General features: G+C 49.9%; 1 protein-coding gene across 1 annotated transcript in view; it reads right to left on the bottom strand.

The window, feature by feature from the left end:
• LOC147740894 (uncharacterized) overlaps nt 1-15947 on the bottom strand; it is a 30191-nt gene extending 14244 nt beyond the window's left edge. The window contains exons 1-2 of the mRNA XM_086952187.1: nt 14343-15947; nt 3092-3195 (exon numbers count right to left, since the gene is read on the bottom strand). Coding sequence (XP_086808313.1) covers nt 3092-3195; nt 14343-15885 — 1647 coding nt within the window. The 5' untranslated portion in view covers nt 15886-15947. The remainder of the gene's footprint in view (nt 1-3091; nt 3196-14342) is intronic.
• Between the last annotated feature and the right edge of the window lie 4474 nt (nt 15948-20421).

Genomic DNA, 20421 nt, shown 5'->3' with positions numbered 1-20421 from the left:
TGACCACACCCAACCCAGGAGGCATCAGAACCAGGAGCATACCCAACCCTGCACCATCCTTGACCACACCCAACCCAGGAAGCATCAGAACCTGGAGCGTACCCAACCCTGCACCACACAATCCTTGACCACACCCAACCCAGGAGGCATCAGAACCTGCAGCGTACCCAACCATGCACCATACAATCCTTGACCACACCCAACCCAGGAGGTATCAGAACCTAGAGCATACCCCACCCTGCACCACACAAGCCTTGGCCACATCAAACCCAGGAGGTATCAGAACCTAGAGCATACCCAACCCTGAACCACACAATCCTTGACCACACCCAACCCAGGAGGCATAAGAACCTGGAGCATACCCAACTCGGCACCATCCTTGACCACACCCAACCCAGGAGGCTTCAGAACCTGGGCGTACCCAACCCTACACCACACAATCCTTGACCACACCCAAACCAGGAGGCATCAGAACCTAGAGCGTACCCAACCATGCACCACACAATCCTTGACCACACCCAACCCAGGAGGTATCAGAACCTAGAGCATACCCAACCCTGCACCACACAATCCTTGGCCACATCAAACCCAGGAGGTATCAGAACCTAGAGCGTACCCAACCCTGCACCACACAATCCTTGACCATACCCAACCCACGAGGTATCATAACTTGGAGCATACCCAACCTTGCACGACAGAATCCTTGACCACAACCAACCCAGGAGGTATCAGAACCTAGAGCGTACCCAACCCTGCACCACACAATCCTTGACCATACCCAACCCACGAGGTATCAGAACCTAGAACATTCCGAAGCCAGGAGGAATCAGATTCAAGACCAGGTGTGCTCTGCTACGAAGCGGAGTGAACTCTAGAGGGTCATTGTGATATCAACTGCCTTGTTATATATTAAGTTGGCAGATATTTGCATGTCATTTATGTTTACATGTGTAGTTTATGCATAGTGTAAAGTGATTTGCATGCATAAACTGTTACCTTACTTCATAGTATTGAGTATACTTGCTCATGTGTCCTTACTGAGTTTGCAAGTATTTATGCCACATTTACAGTGAAGCGATGTGCACAAGAGCTTTTCCAATGGTGTTACCAAATGATAATTACTGGTGCTGGAATGTACTTAAATGTCGCACTGCTAGAGGTTCGCACGTAAAGGGGTCTTAACAAGCACTGTTCACAGTGAACAGTCAGGGAGCAGTGTGCACCCGCTTGAGCCTCAATAAAAGAAGTTACAAAAATAATGTAATAAAGCTGGGGAAGAGAGTGAGGGAATCAATGCACTCCTGTAGAACGCTAAAAAACAATTAAAAAAAATTAGGGAAGGAACAATTTTTCCTAAAAGAAACAATGTAAAGAGAAAATGCTTCAGGGATGGGACAAGCACAAGAACAAGAGGAAAGCTATCGAATAAGGAACAGGGAATGAAGATAGCCAAGAAAGTCAGCTAATCATGAGCAAGAAGCTGACCCAGAGCCAACTTTATGTCTATTGTAGAGTAGACAATAGGTCTACGACAACAGACAGCTAAATCCGCCAGGACGCAAGAATAAATAATGACACAGCACACCTCTAGTGAACTTGCATGATTGGAAGAAATGTGCAGGGGCATGGCTGCACACTTTTCAAAGCCATGCAGAGAGCTTTCATCACGGCTGGCCCTTCCACACAATTTGATTCAAATCTAGCACTGTTCATCAAGGTTCGATCAGAGAGGGTACTAACAGTGAACTATGATCAGAGCTGGCAGTATTGAACTCACAGAATCTGAGGTTCATATTAGAAACCAGGGAGGGGATACGGTCAGCCAACACCCCTTGTTGAATGAAGAATGTTGTGCCACAACCTAGGATGCATGACTGGAATGTGACTATTGGAATGTAAAATGTTATGCCACCACTTAGAATATGTGGCCAGAAAGTGACCATTGGAAATGTAAAATGTTATGCATTTACTTAGAATGTCTGCTAACAAATGAAATGATCAGTGCAATCAGAATCATTTTTTCATGCCTATTACTAGTGAAGCAATGCAAATAGTTTGATGAAGAATTATTATTATTATTAGTGTTTGGTAAAGCGTGCAGCTACCCACAATGGATTTTCCAGTGCTAAGCCTCCAAATGACCCTTTTACATAAAATTATATGATACTCTGTTCAAAATAGCCAGGTTTTTTGTTGTTTTCGAAAAATAGAAAGAGACTGACAGGATCTCAGTGACAGTGGCGCTGCGTTGCATAGTTTGGGCCCTCGGTAGGAGAACGCCCAGCCTCCTTGGTGTGTTCTTCTTTCTCTAAAGTCTAGGAACTGAGGAAAGGTTGGAATTGTTCGCCCGTAGGGAGCGATGTGGTTTGTAGGGTGATACCAGGTGTCTGAGATGCTGAGGGCTTGTGTTTGGGAATGTATTCAAGCACAAGGCGTGACATATGTTACATTGTGGTGTAGCTGCACCGAAGCCTCCTCTTTTCAATGCACGCATTCCAGCCACAAACTCTAACTGGTGGCACAACATTCTGATTTGTTGTAACACAGTAGGCCGGGATGACCATAGCTGCATGGAGGAATATAACACAGGCCCTTCTTGATTACCCTCAGAGGAGGCATGCTGGCAGACTGCCTCGAGAAGGCTTTCTCGCCTGGGGTAGAACTCCTCCTCTTTGTTTCTGCTTTATGGATACGATGCAACAGAGTTCACATTTACTGACAGGTAAGCGCTAATTCAATCACCAGAAAAGTCATTCCTCCCTGACAATTCACTGACAGGCGCACTCCAGGCTATGATTACAAGAAGCCTGGGATATATGCCGCTTCGCATTTTGCCTATGGTGATGTCACAACACAGAGTAAACAGTGGAGGTCAGGATTTGATGAATTAACATACCCAGGTGCCGGGGTATTTTGTTTATCTTGGGTGCAAATAAGTGTTGTTGCCTTCTTAAACATAGAATCAGTGGTATGTCAGACACATGATTGAACCATTCTGACTTGCATTTTGAGTTACTGATCTGTTAGTAAGACAACGCATTTGTCACCGGAAGTTTCCTGTGACTGCAGGAGGCCTGGCCAGATTACTTACTATCCACACCATGAAGGGTACAACAATGATCACCACGCTGAAGAGGACAATGAGTACGATGGCCCACCAAGGGGCATTCTCTTCCGATGAAAGACCACCAACACCTGCAAAAAATGGTGAAATAGGATGCATAAGAAATCATGTTCTTATTGGTCAGACGGCATGGTCCAACAACTCCCTTCCCTACAAACTTGCATGAACTGTCAGCTCTCGCCTTCAGATCTTTGCTCCAAAAAATAGAAAGCATGTGAGTGTCACACGCAGACCACTACAAATATGTACTCCTACAAACCGGCAGGTGTAGGCCACAGTGTCTGCTTTAGGACTCAAAGTACAAGTATAGGCTGATACAGCTCTGTTATGTTACATTATGCAGATTTGTAGAGCACATAAGTATCCTGGCGCTGAGCAGGTCTGAGTCAGGTGCAAGTCTCAGCAGTTGCTGACCTGGACATCCAGCAGCTGAAACCACCTTTACTCAGTATACCACCAGTGACAGTTATATTCTTCATAAGATCACAAAGTACCACCACTGGCAGATACACCCAACATCACTCACACACATAAATTAATCACATTAGCACTAGTGATACCCACACCCTACACACAGTGACTGATACACCCCATATCACTCACACACATAAATCAATCACATTAGCACTAGTGATACCCACACCCCTACACACAGTGACTGATACACCCTATATCACTCACACACATAAATCAATCACATTAGCACTAGTGATACCCACACCCTACACACAGTGACTGATACACCATATATCACTCACACACATACATCAATCACATTAGCACTAGTGATACCCACACCCTACACACAGTGACTGATTCACCCTATATCACTCACACACATACATCAATCACATTCACACTAGTGATACCCACACCCTACATAACCTACGACAATACATACATAGGGATAAGAACACCCTACACAATCCACACACTATACACAGTACCACTGGCAATAGTGACACTGTACAGAATCTACAAACACATACGCATTCAGTAACACTAGAGATATTGACACCCTAAATTATACACACTGTCAACAATGATACATATGCACTACTACACTTACTACCACCAGGTATAGCTATAACCTGTGCAACGTACACACCAGCAGCGGCCCGTGCAGGTAAGAGCGGTGAGCCCCACCGGTCTTACTGCATGGGCCGCTGCTGGTACCCACATACACAGAGTCCTACCAGGTTATCTACACTCTTTACCACTCATTACCACACTTCCCAGAAGCAGTCTCCCCAGGCATATCTACTCTCTACTGTATCTAATATGAGTGACGTGATATGGAGGGGTATGAGGCTGGTATCTTACAGCAGGCGACGAATGAAGCTTTTCCTGTTTTTCTATTTATAATTTTGAGTGAATCCTGCTAATGCCCTTACGTGTGTTATGACGTCCAAAACTAATAAAAACAACAGGAGAAACATCTTAGCAGGTATCACTTCACACCAACATCTCTGTACAGGCGTGATCTATTTGCAGCTATACACTCACACTGTGATCTCTCTGCAGCTCTCATCTCACACTGTGATCTCTCTGCAGCTGTCATCTCACTATTTGATCTCTCTGCAGCTGTCATCTCACTATGTGATCTCTCTGCAGCTGTCCCCTCACACTGTGATCTCTTTGGAGCTATCCCCTCACACTGTGATATCTCTGCAGATGTCATCTAACTATGTGGTCTCTCTGAAGTTGTCCCCTCACACTGTGATCTCTCTGCAGCTGTCATCTCACTATGTGATCTCTCTGCAGCTGTCACCTCACTATGTGATCTCTCTGCAGCTGTCCCCTCACACTGTGATCTCTCTGCAGCTGTCATCTCACTATGTGATCTCTCTGCAGCTGTCATCTCACTATTTGATCTCTCTGCAGCTGTCCCCTCACACTGTGATCTCTCTGCAGCTGTCATCTCACTATGTGATCTCTCTACAGCTGTCCCCTCACACTGTGATCTCTCTGCAGCTGTCATCTCACTATGTGATCTATCTGCAGCTATCATCTCACTATGTGATCTCTCTGCAGCTGTCCCCTCACACTGTGATCTCTCTGCAGCTGTCATCTCACTATGTGATCTCTCTGCAGCTGTCCCCTCACACTGTGATTTCTCTGCAGCTGTCATTTCACTATGTGCTCTCTCTATCTGTCATCTCACCATGTGATCTCTCTGCATCTGTCATCTCTCTATGTGATCTCTCTGCAGCTGTCCCCTCACACTGTGATCTCTCTGCAGCTGTCATCTCACTATGTGAGCCCTCTGCAGCTGTCCCCTCACACTGTGATCTCTCTGCAGCTGTCATCTCACTATGTGATCTCTCTGCAGCTGTCATCTCACTATGTGAGCTCTCTGCAGCTGTCCCCTCACACTGTGATCTCTCTGCAGCTGTCATCTCACTATGTGATTTCTCTGCAGCTGTCATCTCACTATGTGATCTCTCTGCAGCTGTCCCCTCACACTGGGATCTCTCTGCAGCTGTCCCCTCACACTGTGATCTCTCTGCAGCTGTCATCTCACTATGTGATCTCTCTGCAGCTGTCCCCTCACACTGGGATCTCTCTGCAGATGTCATCTCACTATGTGATCTCTCTTCAGCTGTCATCTCACTATGTGATCTCTCTGCAGCTGTCCCCTCACACTGTGACCTCTCTGCAGCTGTCATCTCACTATGTGATCTCTCTGCAGCTGTCCCCTCACACTGGGATCTCTCTGCAGCTCTCCCCTCTCACTGTGATCTCTCTGCAGCTGTCATCTCTCTGCAGCTGTCCACTTATACTGGGATCTCTCTGCAGCTGTCCCCTCACACTGTGATCTCTCTGCAGCTGACCCTTCACACTGGGATCTCTCAGCAGCTGTCATCTTACTATGTGATCTCTCTGCAGCTGTACCCTTACACTGTGACCTCTCTGCAGCTGTCATCTCACTGTGTGATCTCTCTGCAGCTGTCCCCTCACACTGGGATCTCTCTGCAGCTGTCCCCTCACACTGGGATCTCTCTGCAGCTGTCATCTCTCTGTGTGATCTCTCTGCAGCTGTCCCCTCACACTGCGACCCCTCTGCAGCTGTCATCTCACTGTGTGATCTCTCTGCAGCTGTCCCCTCACACTGGGATCTCTCTGCAGCTGTCCCCTCACACTGGGATCTCTCTGCAGCTATCCTCTCACACTGTGATCTCTCTGCAGCTGTCATCTCTCAGCAGCTGTCCACTAACACTGAGATCTCTCTGCAGCTGTCCCCTCACACTGTGATCTCTCTGCAGCTGTCATCTCACTATGTGATCTCTCTGCAGCTGTCTCCTCACACTGTGATCTCACTGCAGCTGTCATCTCACTATGTGATCTCTCTGCATCTGTCCCCTCACACTGTGATCTCTCTGCAGCTGTCATCTCACCATGTGATCTCTCTGCATCTGTCATCTCTCTATGTGATCTCTCTGCAGCTGTCATCTCTCTATGTGATCTCTCTGCAGCTGTCCCCTCACACTTCGATCTCTCTGCAGCTATCATCTCACTATGCGATCTCTCTGCAGCTGTCATCTCACTATGCGATCTCTCTGCAGCTGTCATCTCACTATGCGATCTCTCTGCAGCTGTCCTCTAACACTGGGATCTCTCTGCAGCTGTCCCCTCACACTGTGATCTCTCTGCAGCTGTCATCTCACTATGTGATCTCTCTGCAGCTGTCCCCTCACACTGGGATCTCGCTGCAGCTGTCATCTCACTATGTGATCTCTCTTCAGCTGTCATCTCACTATGTGATCTCTCTGCAGCTGTCCCCTCACACTGTGACCTCTCTGCAGCTGTCATCTCACTATGTGATCTCTCTGCAGCTGTCTCCTCACACTGTGATCTCACTGCAGCTGTCATCTCACTATGTGATCTCTCTGCATCTGTCCCCTCACACTGTGATCTCTCTGCAGCTGTCATCTCACTATGTGCTCTATCTGTCATCTCACCATGTGATCTCTCTGCATCTGTCATCTCTCTATGTGATCTCTCTGCAGCTGTCATCTCTCTATGTGATCTCTCTGCAGCTGTCCCCTCACACTTCGATCTCTCTGCAGCTATCATCTCACTATGCGATCTCTCTGCAGCTGTCATCTCACTATGTGATCTCTCTGCAGCTGTCATCTCACTATGCGATCTCTCTGCAGCTGTCCTCTAACACTGGGATCTCTCTGCAGCTGTCCCCTCACACTGTGATCTCTCTGCAGCTGTCATCTCACTATGTGATCTCTCTGCAGCTGTCCCCTCACACTGGGATCTCGCTGCAGCTGTCATCTCACTATGTGATCTCTCTTCAGCTGTCATCTCACTATGTGATCTCTCTGCAGCTGTCCCCTCACACTGTGACCTCTCTGCAGCTGTCATCTCACTATGTGATCTCTCTGCAGCTGTCCCCTCACACTGGGATCTCTCTGCAGATGTCCCCTCACACTGTGATCTCTCTGCAGCTGTCATCTCACTATGTGATCTCTCTGCAGCTGTCCCCTCACACTGGGATCTAGCTGCAGCTGTCATCTCACTATGTGATCTCTCTTCAGCTGTCATCTCACTATGTGATCTCTCTGCAGCTGTCCCCTCACACTGTGACCTCTCTGCAGCTGTCATCTCACTATGTGATCTCTCTGCAGCTGTCCCCTCACACTGGGATCTCTCTGCAGATGTCCCCTCACACTGTGATCTCTCTGCAGCTGTCATCTCACTATGTGATCTCACTGCAGCTGTCCCCTCACACTGGGATCTCTCTGCAGATGTCCCCTCACACTGCGATCTCTCTGCAGCTGTCCCCTCACACTGGGATCTCTCTGCAGATGTCCCCTCACACTGTGATCTCTCTGCAGCTGTCATCTCACTATGTGATCTCTCTGCAGCTGTCCCCTCACACTGGGATCTCGCTGCAGCTGTCATCTCACTATGTGATCTCTCTTCAGCTGTCATCTCACTATGTGATCTCTCTGCAGCTGTCCCCTCACACTGTGACCTCTCTGCAGCTGTCATCTCACTATGTGATCTCTCTGCAGCTGTCCCCTCACACTGGGATCTCTCTGCAGATGTCCCCTCACACTGGGATCTCTCTGCAGCTGTCCCCTCACACTGTGATCTCTCTGCAGCTGTCATATCACTATGTGATCTCTCTGCAGCTGTCCCCTCACACTGGGATCTCGCTGCAGCTGTCATCTCACTATGTGATCTCTCTTCAGCTGTCATCTCACTATGTGATCTCTCTGCAGCTGTCCCCTCACACTGGGATCTCTCTGCAGCTGTCCCCTCACACTGTGACCTCTCTTCAGCTGTCATCTCACTATGTGATCTCTCTGCAGCTGTCCCCTCACACTGTGATCTCTCTGCAGCTGTCATCTCACTATGTGATCTCTCTGCAGCTGTCCCCTCACACTGGGATCTCTCTGCAGCTGTCCCCTCACACTGTGACCTCTCTTCAGCTGTCATCTCACTATGTGATCTCTCTGCAGCTGTCCCCTCACACTGTGATCTCTCTGCAGCTGTCATCTCACTATGTGATCTCTCTGCAGCTGTCCCCTCACACTGGGATCTCTCTGCAGCTTTCATCTCTCTGCAGCTTTCCACTTACACTGGGATCTCTCTGCAGCTGTCCCCTCACACTGGGATCTCTCTGCAGCTGTCCCCTCACACTGGGATCTCTTTGCAGCTGTCATCTCTCAGCAGCTGTCCACTAACACTGGGATCTCTCCGCAGCTGTCCCCCCACACTGGGATCTCTTTGGAGCTACCCCCTCACACTGTGATCTCTCTGCAGCTGTCATCTCTCTGCAGCTGTCCACTTACACTTGGATCTCTTTGCAGCTGTCCCCTCACACTGGGATCTCTCTGCAGCTGTCCCCTCACACTGGGATCTCTCTACAGCTGTCCCCTCACACTGGGATCTCTTTGCAGCTATCCCCTGGCACTGTGATCTCTTTGCAGCTATCCGCTCGCACTGTGATTTCTTTGCAGTTATCCCCTCGCACTGTGATCTCTGCTGACATCACCTCACTCTGTGATCTTCCTGCAGCTATCCAATCACACTGTGATCTCTCCTGGAGTCACTTCACACTGTGATCTCTCTGCAGCTGTCCCCTCACACTGTGGTCTCTACTGACATCACCTCACACTGAGATATGTCTCTGCTGATATCACCTACTGGGTGTGACGGAAAAAATCCGAAAGCTTCTGGATGAGGGTCAAACAGTCGCACTCATTCTTTTAGATTTGAGTGCGGCGTTTGATACCATATCGCACAAAACTCTTCTGGCCACTCTAGAGAGAAACGGCACCCGCAAGGATGCTCTACAGTGGATGAAGTCCTTTCTCACTGAAAGAACCTTCCAGATCAAATCCAGTATTGCATGCTCAGATACGTTTCCCGCCCCACATGGTGTCCCACAGGGCTCCATCCTGAGCCCGCTGTTTTTTAATCTATACCTTAGACCAGTGGTCCCCAAACTTTTTTGACCCGTGGCTCCCTTGACCTAATCGGCAGTTGGCCGTGGCTCCCCACCGTTTATTTTTTTTACCAGTGGGCGGGATGTAAGCCAGACCTCTGGAGTACTTCCTGTTGTCTTCCGTAAAATAATTGGGACGCAATGAAGGTATTATAATGATATTAGTAACAAAATATGCATGGAGGCGCCCTGGGACATGGTGGCCCCTGGATAGGCCACACTCCGTTTACCCGTCACTAGTTTCACCAGGGAGTGACAAACTCGCCCTGCTTGGGGGCCTTTTTCTCAGAGAAAACCAATTTTTTCTGCATGTGTTCGGGAGCCACCACCTCCTCCCAGGCCTCAAAACTGACCTCAAAGTTCGCCTCCTTCAAAGACACTTCCAAATGTAACTCACGCCCTCTCTATTATCTTAAGGAAGACCTTCCAGTACAGAAAATTATTTTCTCCATGACTATGGAAGTGCCTTCCCAATGTGTTCTTGTGCTCGAGTGTCTGCCATTTATTGCAGTATTATACCTCTACTTGTAGTTTGTACATTTTTACAACTTGCACACGCCACTTTTCCCCCCTGTAATGTACTTTTTGCTACCTCTTGTATTTTGTTTGCTCATATTACTGTCTCATGCAACTTAACTTTTGCAATTTGGTCACTTGTAATTTTCTCATGTATCATTACTGTTCCTATTGTGAAGCGCTCTGACATCTTCGGGCATTCCACGTAGGCCCACAAGTGCCTGACCTGTGCAGCACTTTCACGATAGCCATGTGAGGTTAAATTACATATAATGAGGCCCTGATTTTGAGCAGGGTGGCATAGGGTGGGGCACTTAATGCACCTGCAAATACTGGAAGATGAGGATCGGGTATTTACTGGAAGTGGTAAATACCTCCAAATTCTGAGCTCCACTCCATGAAGGTAGCATTAAAGCACCAGACTCTGTTGTTTTACCTTTTTACCCGGAGTTTTTGCAAATAAATTTTTTGAAAGCCATCAGTGAAAAACTGCATGGGTGCAGTCATGCCTGCAAAATACAGATGTTTCATTTGTGTGTGCTTTGCTTTGTTCCCACCTGTCCTGGTTAATTCCGGACTATTTAACCCCCCCCCCCCCGAGCTGCCACCGTGCGCCCCCTATAATGTACCTTTTGCTACCTCTTGTATTTTGTTTGCTCATATTACTGCCTCATGTAATTTAACGTTTGGTTTTGTAATTTGGTCACTTGTAATTTTCACATTTATCATTACTGTTCCTATTGTGAAGCGCTCTGACACCTTCGGGCTTCCCACGAAGAACTCCCTTCACACTATCTCTCACTGCAAAGCCGAGAACACACGGGTACAAGGAAGACAAGCTGGAAAAAGACTTTGAAAAGCCATGGTTCTGATCATCTGGCTCGCTTTTAAAGCTTGGCATGAATCTCACGTTACCCGCAAAATCGAAGGGCTTTCAAGCGGAGCTCAGTGAAATCGCGCGCCACTGCACTTGCTACTGTTCAAACGATTGAAAAATTAAAAAGCATTGTGATGAGACATTCCTACATCCTGCATTCGTCTGCGACACTTACTTACCGATTTGAACAGGGTCAGGCGAGGCAAGGCAAGGCAGGGCAGGGCACAACACACGGGTAAAAGGAAGACAAGCTGGAAAAATACTTTGAAAAGCCACTGTTCTCATCATCTGCATCTGACTTCCTGCATGGCGGCGCGGCGCCCCTGGCTGCTCATCACGGCGCACCAGGGCGCCGCGGCGCACACTTTGGGAACCACAGCCTTAGACCATTGGCCGATCTAGCTGACTGCGCAGGTCTAACGTTAATGTCTTATGAGGACGACTCTCAAATCATCTTTTCCCTATCTGAGTCAAACCCCTCAGCCCCATCTCTACTTAAAACTGGCCTTCAGGAAATTTTCAACTGGATGACCACCAACCAGTTGAAATTAAATGGGGATAAAACTGAGGTCCTCCTATTAGGAAGGAATAAAGAGCTCTGGAACCCCTTACACTGGCCACCAGAACTGGGAAATCTCCCCTCCCCAGCTACACAGGTAAAAAACCTAGGAGTCATTATTGACAACACTTTGTCAATGAAGCAGCAGGCAAATAAAGTTGCGGGCCTCTGCTTCACCATAATAAAATGGTTGAAGAAAATCATTTGGATGCTGCCCCTAAACACACAAAAAACCGTAGTCAACGCATTAATAACATCGCGTATTGACTACGGAAACATTCTCTACCTAAGCTCAAACCTAGCAGTGATCAAACGACTCCAAATGGTACAAAATGCGGCTGCACGACTCCTGTGCAGGATACCAAAGTCTGAAAGAATATCAAAACATCTGAACGATTTACACTGGCTCAGGATAGAACATCGGATCAGCTTCAAAACCCTGAGCTTCATGTTTAAAATCAAAACCAAAACAGCACCCAGCTACCTGCAAGCCTTGGACTCCCCCTACCTGCCAACAAGAAACCTTCGCTCTCAAACTGCAGCGAATTTCTCTGTACCCAGATTCAAATTGCAAAGAACCGGAGGATGATCGTTTGCTGTCAGAGGGCCTATTCTATGGAATCTACTCCCCCCGCATATCCGGAAAGAAGAAAGCTACATGAAATTCCGGAAACATGTAAAAACCTGGTTGTTCCAGAAACAACTGTGTTAAATTTACCACTCAGCTTATTTTTCCTTCAATCTAACTGTATGTCACAGGCGCCGGGAAACCCTTTTTGGGTAGCTGAGCGCCATACAAACGGAAAAAATAAATAAAAAAAATAAAAAGTTCCTCTTTTGACATGGTCACCCCCCACTTTTTGCCTGGTATCCGATGCGCCTCGACCGAAAGTGTGTTGGGTTTATGCTAACCAGAGCCCCAGGACCAGTGTTCGTTCCCTAAACGGCACCATTGTTCCACAGTTGGCACCCCTTTAAGATTCTTCTAAGTCCCTAGTCACTGGTACCCCTTGTACATAGGGCCTTGGAACAAAAGAAGATTCCTAAGGGCTGCAGAACGAATTGTGCCACCCTAAGGGACACCTCACCATGCTCACACACACTGCCATTGCAGCTTGCGTGTGTTGGTGCAGAGAAAACCGAAGAGTCAACATGGAACACTTCTCTGTGTGCCATGCCAGCAAAACACTGCATGTGGCATAGATAAGTCACCCCTACGGCAGGCCTTGCAGCCCAAAAGCAGGGTGCACTATACACATGTGAGGGCATATCTGCTTAAGTGGATGTGATATCTAAGTTCATCCTTGGAGGAGAGGATGTGGCCTAACAGCTAGAGTGGTCGACCTCGGAGCTGGGGAACTGGGTTTGACTCTTGGCAGGGACGCTCAACATCCTGTGATTCTGGGCAAATCACAAGATATGTATAAAAAGAAGTGTTATTTTTCTAATTTGAGTGTGTGTCTCATTTATTGCCTCTGTGAGTACAACAAATACCAAGCTCTACCTTCTGATAAGCCTAACTGCTCACCCACATTACCACAAAAGATACTGTTAGTATTATCTACTTTAGCCTCTGTAAACCAATTGGGCACCCACTGGACACTGTACAGTGTACTTCGTTTTAGTACGCTATATACAGAGCCAGTTTCTTACAGCCTCACACTGAGATATCTCTCTGCAGGTGTCACCTCACACTGAGATATCTCTTTGCTTTTCTTGCCTCACACTGAGATATTTATGTGCTACTTTTGCCTTACACAGAGATGCATCTCAGCTGGTATCACCTCACGCTGAGATATATTTCTGCTGGTGTCACCTCACACTGAAACATTTCTGTGCAGGTATCACCTCACACTGAGCTATCTGTGCTGGAGTCACCTCATACTCAGATATCTCTGCTGGTATCACCTCACACTGAAATATTTCTGTGCAGGTATCACCTCACACTGAGATATGTCTCTGCTGGTTTCACCTCACACTGAGATACCTCTTTGCTTTTCTCGCCTCACCCTGAGATATTTCTGCGCTGCTTTTACCTCACACTGAGATACCTCTCACCTGCTATTGCCTCACACTGAGATATCTCTGTTTTTATCACTTCATACTGAAATATCTCTCTGCTTTTATCACCTCACATTGAGATACCTCTTTGCCTTTCTCGCCTCACCCTGAGATATTTCTGCGCTGCTTTTACCTCACACTGATACCTCTCACCTGCTATTGCCTCACACTGAGATATCTCACTGCTTTTATCACCTCATACTGAAATATCTCTCTGCTTTTATCACCTCACCCTGAGATATCTCTCTGCTGGAGTTACCTCCCTCTGTGCTCTGCTCTCTCCTTCTCTCTATATATATATTCATCACCTCAGTTCCACCTCCCTCCACATACAGATTCTCTGTAGACTCTAACCTTACTGACTATAAACTCTGCTAAAACACTTTCTGTTGACTCTTCCCTATACAAGTCTCCCTGAACACTCACCATATGCATTCTTTATTGTCTCATTGTTCATATAGATTCTTCCAACACATACTTTACTATCCACAAACTACAGACTCAGCAAATACACATTTTCTTGGGGTTCTCCCCACACATTCTGTAAGGGATCTCCAAATTCGCATTGTCTGTAGGCTCTCCCACACACTTTCTCTAGGAACTATCCCTTGCACTTTGTTCCAGTGTGCCTCTGGTGCACACAACAGCTTGTAATACGCATTTTCCCCTCGAGGAGCTCCCCTTGAGGCACTGCGCAGGCCCTCTCAGTGTTACCATGTAATTAGGGTCTGCTTACCGGCATTGGATGGACGGGTTGTAGAGGCTGTAGTGGTGTCACCAGTTCCGCCAGTAGATGCTTTAGTCATGCCTGCAGTTGTAGTGCTGGTTGTAGCAATGCTGATTGTTGAAGTGCTGGTCATAGTAGTGCCAGTTGCAGCAGTTTCAGTTGTTGAAGTGCCTGTGGGAGATGTGCTATGTGGGATAGTGATGGTTGTAGCAGTGCCTGTTTTGGCAGTGCCAGCTGTTGCAGTGCTGGTCGTAGTAGTGCCAGGTGTAGCAATACTGGTTGTTGAAGTGTTTGTTGTAGATGTGCTAGGTGGGGTAGTGGTGGTTGTAGCAGTGTCATTTGTAGTACCGCCTTTTGTGGCAGTGATGGTCGTAGAAGGGCTTGTGGTAGCAGTGTCAGTTGTTGAAGTGCCTTTTGCAGATGTGCTAGGGTGGGTAGTGCTAGTTGTAGCATTGCCTGTGGAGGCAGGGCCAATTGTTGAAGGGCTGGTCATTGTAGTGCCAGTTGTTGAAGTGCCTGTTGTAGATGTGCTAGGTGGGGTAGTGCTGGTTTTGGCAGCGCCTGTTGTGACAGTGGCAGTTGTAGCACTGCCTGTTGTGGCTGTGCCGGTTATTGCAGTGCTGGTCATAACAGTGCCAGGTGTTCCAGTGCTGGTTGTAGCAGTGTCTTTTGTAGATGTGCTGGGTTGGGTAATGCTGGTTGTAGCATTACCTGTTGTGACAGTGCCAGCTGTAGCACTGATTGTTGTTGAAGGCCCAGTTGTTGGAGTGCCTATTGCAGATGTGCTAGGTGAGGTAGTGCTGGTTGTAGCACTGCCTGATGTGGAAGTTGTAGTAGTGCCTGTTGTGACAGTGACAGTTGTAGCACTGACTGTTGTAGCAGTGCCAGTTGTTACAGTGCTGGTTGTAGTAGTGCCAGGTGTAGCAATACTGGTTGTTGAAGTGTTTGTTGTAGATGTGCTAGATGGGGTAGTGCTTGTTGTGGCATTGCCTGTTGTAACAGTGCCAGTTGTGGAACTGACTGTTGTAGCAGGGCCAGTTGTTGAAGTGCCTGTTGCAGATGTGCTAGGTGAAGTAGTGCTGGTTGTAGCACTGCCTATTGTGGCAATGGCAGTTGTTGCAGTGCTGCTCATAGTAGTGCCATTTGTAGCAGTGTCAGTTGTTGAAGTGCCTGTTGCAGATGTGCTAGGTGAAGTTGTGCTGGTTGTAGGACTGCCTGTTGTGGTAATGGCAGTTGTTGCAGTGCTGTTCAAAGTAGTGCCAGTTGTAGCAGTGTCAGTAGTTGAAGTGACTGTGGCAGATGTGCTAGGTGAAGTAGTGCTGGTTGTAGCACTGCCTGTTGTGGCAATGGCAGTTGTTGCAGTGCTGCTCATAGTAGTGCCAGTTGTAGCAGTGCCAGTTGTTGAAGTGCCTGTTGCAGATGTGCTAGGTGAGGTAGTGCTGGTTGTAGCACTGCCTGTTGTGGCTGTGCCGGTTGTTGCAAAGCTGGTCGTAGCAGGTCCAGTTGTTGCAGTGCTGATAGCAGCAGGGACAGTTATTGCAGAGCTGGCCATAGAGGGGCCAGTTGTTGCTGAGCTGGTCGTAGCAGGGCCAGTTGTTGCAGTGCTGGTTGTGGCAGGGACAGTCGTTGCAGAGCTGCTCATAGCAGGGCCAGTTGTTGCAGAGCTGGTTGCAGCAGGGCCAGTTGTTGCAGTGCTGGTCGTAGCAGGGCCAGTTGTCGCAGTGCCGATAGTAGCAGGGCCAGTTATTGCAGAGCTGGTCATAGCAAGGCCAGCTGTTGCCGAGCTGGTCGTAGCAGTGCCAGTTGTTGCAGTGCTGGTTGCAGCAGGGCCAGTTGTTGCAGTGCTGGTCGTAGCAGGGCCAGTTGTTGCAGAGCTGGTCGTAGCAGGGCCAGTTGTTACAGAGCTGGTCATAGAAGGGCCTGTTGTCGCAGACCTGGTCGTAGCAGGGCCAGTTGTTGCAGAGCTGGTCGTAGCAGGGCCAGTTGTCGCAGTGCTGATAGTAGCAGGGCCAGTTATTGCAGAGCTGGTCATAGCAAGGCCAGCTGTTGCAGAGCTGGTCGTAGCAGGGCCAGTTGTTACAGTGCTGGTCATAGCAGGGCCAGTTGTTGCAGAGCTGGTCGTAGCAGGGCCAGTTGTTGCAGTGCTGATAGTAGCAGGGACAGTTATTGCAGAGCTGGTCATAGAGGGGCCAGTTGTTGCTGAGCTGGTCGTAGCAGGGCCAGTTGTTGCAGTGCTGGTTGTGGCAGGGACAGTTGTTGCAGAGCTGCTCATAGCAGGGCCAGTTGTTGCAGAGCTGGTCGTAGCAGGGCCAGTTGTTGCAGTGCTGTTCGTAGCAGGGCCAGTTGTTGCCGAGCTGGTCGTAGCAGTGCCAGTTGTTGCAGTGCTGGTTGCAGCAGGGCCAGTTGTTGCAGTGCTGGTCGTAGCAGGGCCAGTTGTTGCAGAGCTGGTCGTAGCAGGGCCAGTTGTTACAGAGCTGGTCGTAGCAGGGCCAGTTGTTGCAGTGCTGGTTGTAGCAGGGACAGTTATTGCAGAGCTGGTCGTAGCAGGGCCAGTTGTTGCAGTGCTGGTCATAGCAGGGCCAGTTGTTGCAGAGCTGGTCGTAGCAGGGCCAGTTGTTGGAGAGCTGGTCGTAGCAGGGCCAGTTGTCGCAGTGCTGATAGTAGCAGGGCCAGTTATTGCAGAGCTGGTCATAGCAAGGCCAGTTGTTGCAGAGCTGGTCGTAGCAGGGCCAGTTGGTACAGTGCTGGTCATAGCAAGGCCAGTTGTTGCAGAGCTGGTCGTAGCAGGGACAGTTGTTGCAGAGCTGGTCATAGCAAGGCCAGCTGTTGCAGAGCTGGTCGTAGCAGGGCCAGTTGTTACAGTGCTGGTCATAGCAGGGCCAGTTGTTGCAGAGCTGGTCGTAGCAGGGCCAGTTGTTGCAGTGCTGATAGTAGCAGGGACAGTTATTGCAGAGCTGGTCATAGAGGGGCCAGTTGTTGCTGAGCTGGTCGTAGCAGGGCCAGTTGTTGCAGTGCTGGTTGTGGCAGGGACAGTTGTTGCAGAGCTGCTCATAGCAGGGCCAGTTGTTGCAGAGCTGGTCGTAGCAGGGCCAGTTGTTGCAGTGCTGTTCGTAGCAGGGCCAGTTGTTGCCGAGCTGGTCGTAGCAGTGCCAGTTGTTGCAGTGCTGGTTGCAGCAGGGCCAGTTGTTGCAGTGCTGGTCGTAGCAGGGCCAGTTGTTGCAGAGCTGGTCGTAGCAGGGCCAGTTGTTACAGAGCTGGTCGTAGCAGGGCCAGTTGTTGCAGTGCTGGTTGTAGCAGGGACAGTTATTGCAGAGCTGGTCGTAGCAGGGCCAGTTGTTGCAGTGCTGGTCATAGCAGGGCCAGTTGTTGCAGAGCTGGTCGTAGCAGGGCCAGTTGTTGGAGAGCTGGTCGTAGCAGGGCCAGTTGTCGCAGTGCTGATAGTAGCAGGGCCAGTTATTGCAGAGCTGGTCATAGCAAGGCCAGTTGTTGCAGAGCTGGTCGTAGCAGGGCCAGTTGGTACAGTGCTGGTCATAGCAAGGCCAGTTGTTGCAGAGCTGGTCGTAGCAGGGCCAGTTGTTGCAGAGCTGGTCGTAGCAGGGCCAGTTGTCGCAGTGCTGATCGTAGCAGGGCCAGTTATTGCAGAGCTGGTCATAGCAAGGCCAGCTGTTGCAGAGCTGGTCGTAGCAGGGCCAGTTGTTGCAGAGCTGGTCGTAGCAGGGCCAGTTGTTGCAGTTATGGTCGTAGCAGGGCCAGTTGTTGCAGTGCTGGTCGAAGCAGGGACAGTTGTTGCAGAGCTGGTCGTAGCAGGGCCAGTTGTTGCAGTGCCTGTCGTAGCAGGGACAGTTGTTGCAGAGCTGGTCATAGGAGGGCCAGTTGTTGCAGTGCTGGTCATAGCAGGGCCAGTTGTTGCAGAGCTGGTCATAGCAGGGCCAGTTGTTGCAGTGCTGGTCGTAACAGGGCCAGTTGTTGCAGAGCTGGTCGTAGCAGGGCCAGTTTTCGCAGTGCTGGTTGTAGCAGGGCCAGTTGTTTCAGAGCTGGTCGTAGCAGGGCCAGTTGTTGCAGTACTGGTCGTAACAGGGCCAGTTGTTGCAGAGCTGGTCGTAGCAGGGCCAGTTGTTGCAGTGCTGGTCGTAGCAGGGCCGGTTGTTGCAGTGCTGGTCGTAGCAGGGACAGTTGTTGCAATGCTGGTCGTAGCAGGGCCAGTTGTTGCAGTGCTGGTCGTAGCAGGACCAGTTGTTGCAGAGCTGTTCATAACAGGGCCAGTTGTTGCAGAGCTGGTCGTAGCAGGGCCAGTTGTTGCAGTGCTGGTCGTAGCAGGGCCAGTTGTTGCAGAGCTGGTCGTAGCAGGGCCAGTTGTTGCAGTGCTGGTTGTAGCAGGGCCAGTTGTTGCAGAGCTGGTCGTAGCATGACCAGTTGTTGCAGAGCTGGTCGTAGCAGGGCCAGTTGTTGCAGTGCTGGTTGTAGCAGGGCCAGTTGTTGCAGTGCTGTTCGTAGCAGGGCCAGTTGTTGCAGAGCTGGTCGTAGCAGGGCCAGTTGTTGCAGAGCTGGTCGTAGCGGGGCCAGTTGTTGCAGTGCTGGTTGCAGCAGGGCCAGTTGTTGCAGGGCTGGTCGTATCTGGGACAGTTGTTGCAGAGCTGGGGTTAGCAGGGCCTGTTGTTGCAGTGCTGGTATTAGCAGGGCCAGTTGTTGCAGAGCTGGTCGTAGCAGGGCCAGTTGTTGCAGAGCTGGTCGAAGCAGGGCCAGTTGTTGCAGTGCTGGTCGTAGCAGGGCCATTTGTTGCAGAGCTGGTCGTAGCAGGGCCAGTTGTTGCTGTGCTGGTCGTAGCAGGGACAGTTGTTGCAGAGCTGGTCGTAGCAGGGCCAGTTGTTGCAGTGCTGGTAGTAGCAGGGCCAGTTGTTGCAGAGCTGGTCGTAGCAGGGCCAGTTGTTGCAGAGCTGGTCGTAGCAGGGCCAGTTGTTACAGTGCTGGTTGTAGCAGGGCCAGTTGTTGCAGAGCTGGTCGTAGCAGGGCCAGTTGTTACAGTGCTGGTTGTAGCAGGGACAGTTGTTGCAGAGCTGGTCATAGCAGGGCCAGTTGCTGCAGTACTGGTCGTAGCAGGGCCAGTTGTTGCAGTACTGGTCGTAGCAGGGCCAGTTGTTGCAGAGCTGGTCGTAGCAGGGCCAGTTGTTGCAGTGCTGGTCGTAGCAGGGCCGGTTGTTGCGGAGCTGGTCGTAGCAGGGCCAGTTGTTGCAGTGCTGGTCGTAGCAGGACCAGTTGTTGCAGAGCTGGTCGTAGCAGAGCCAGTTGTTGCAGTGCTGGTAGTAGCAGGGCCAGTTGTTGCAGAGCTGGTCGTAGCAGGGCCAGTTGTTGCAGAGCTGGTCCTAGCAGGGCCAGTTGTTGCAGAGCTGGTCGTAGCAGTGCCAGTTGTTGCAGTGCTGGTTGCAGCAGGGCCAGTTGTTGCAGTGCTGGTCGTAGCAGGGACTGTTGTTGCAGAGCTGGTCGTAGCAGGGCCAGTTGTTGCAGTGCTGGTAGTAGCAGGGCCAGTTGTTGCAGAGCTGGTCGTAGCAGGGCCAGTTGTTGCAGTACTGGTCGTAGCAGGGCCAGTTGTTGCAGTGCTGGTCGTAGAAGGGACAGTTGTTGCAGAGCTGGTCATAGCAGGGCCAGTTGTTGCAGTGCTGGTCGTAGCAGGGACAGTTGTTGCAGAGCTGGTCGTAGCAGGGACAGTTGTTGCAGTCCTGGTCGTAGCAGGGCCAGTTTTTGCAGAGCTGGTCGTAGCAGGGCCAGTTGTTGCAGTGCTGGTCGTAGCAAGGCCAGTTGTTGCAGAGCTGGTCGTAGCAGGGCCAGTTGTTGCAGAGCTGGTCATAGCAGGGCCAGTTGTTGCAGTGCTGGTCATAGCAGGGCCAGTTGTTGCAGTGCTGGTCGTAGCAGGGCCAGTTGTTGCAGTGCTGGTAGTAGCAGGGCCAGTTGTTGCAGTGCTGTTCGTAGCAGGGCCAGTTGTTGCAGAGTTGGTCGTAGCAGGGCCAGTTGTTGCAGAGATGGTCGTAGCAGTGCCAGTTGTTGCAGTGCTGGTTGCAGCAGGGCCAGTTGTTGCAGTGCTGGTCGTAACAGG

This window comes from Lissotriton vulgaris, chromosome 1_1, assembly GCF_964263255.1.
Source record: "Lissotriton vulgaris chromosome 1_1, aLisVul1.2, whole genome shotgun sequence".
Classification (NCBI taxonomy): domain Eukaryota; kingdom Metazoa; phylum Chordata; class Amphibia; order Caudata; family Salamandridae; genus Lissotriton; species Lissotriton vulgaris.
This window is presented reverse-complemented; position numbering and strand designations above follow the sequence as displayed.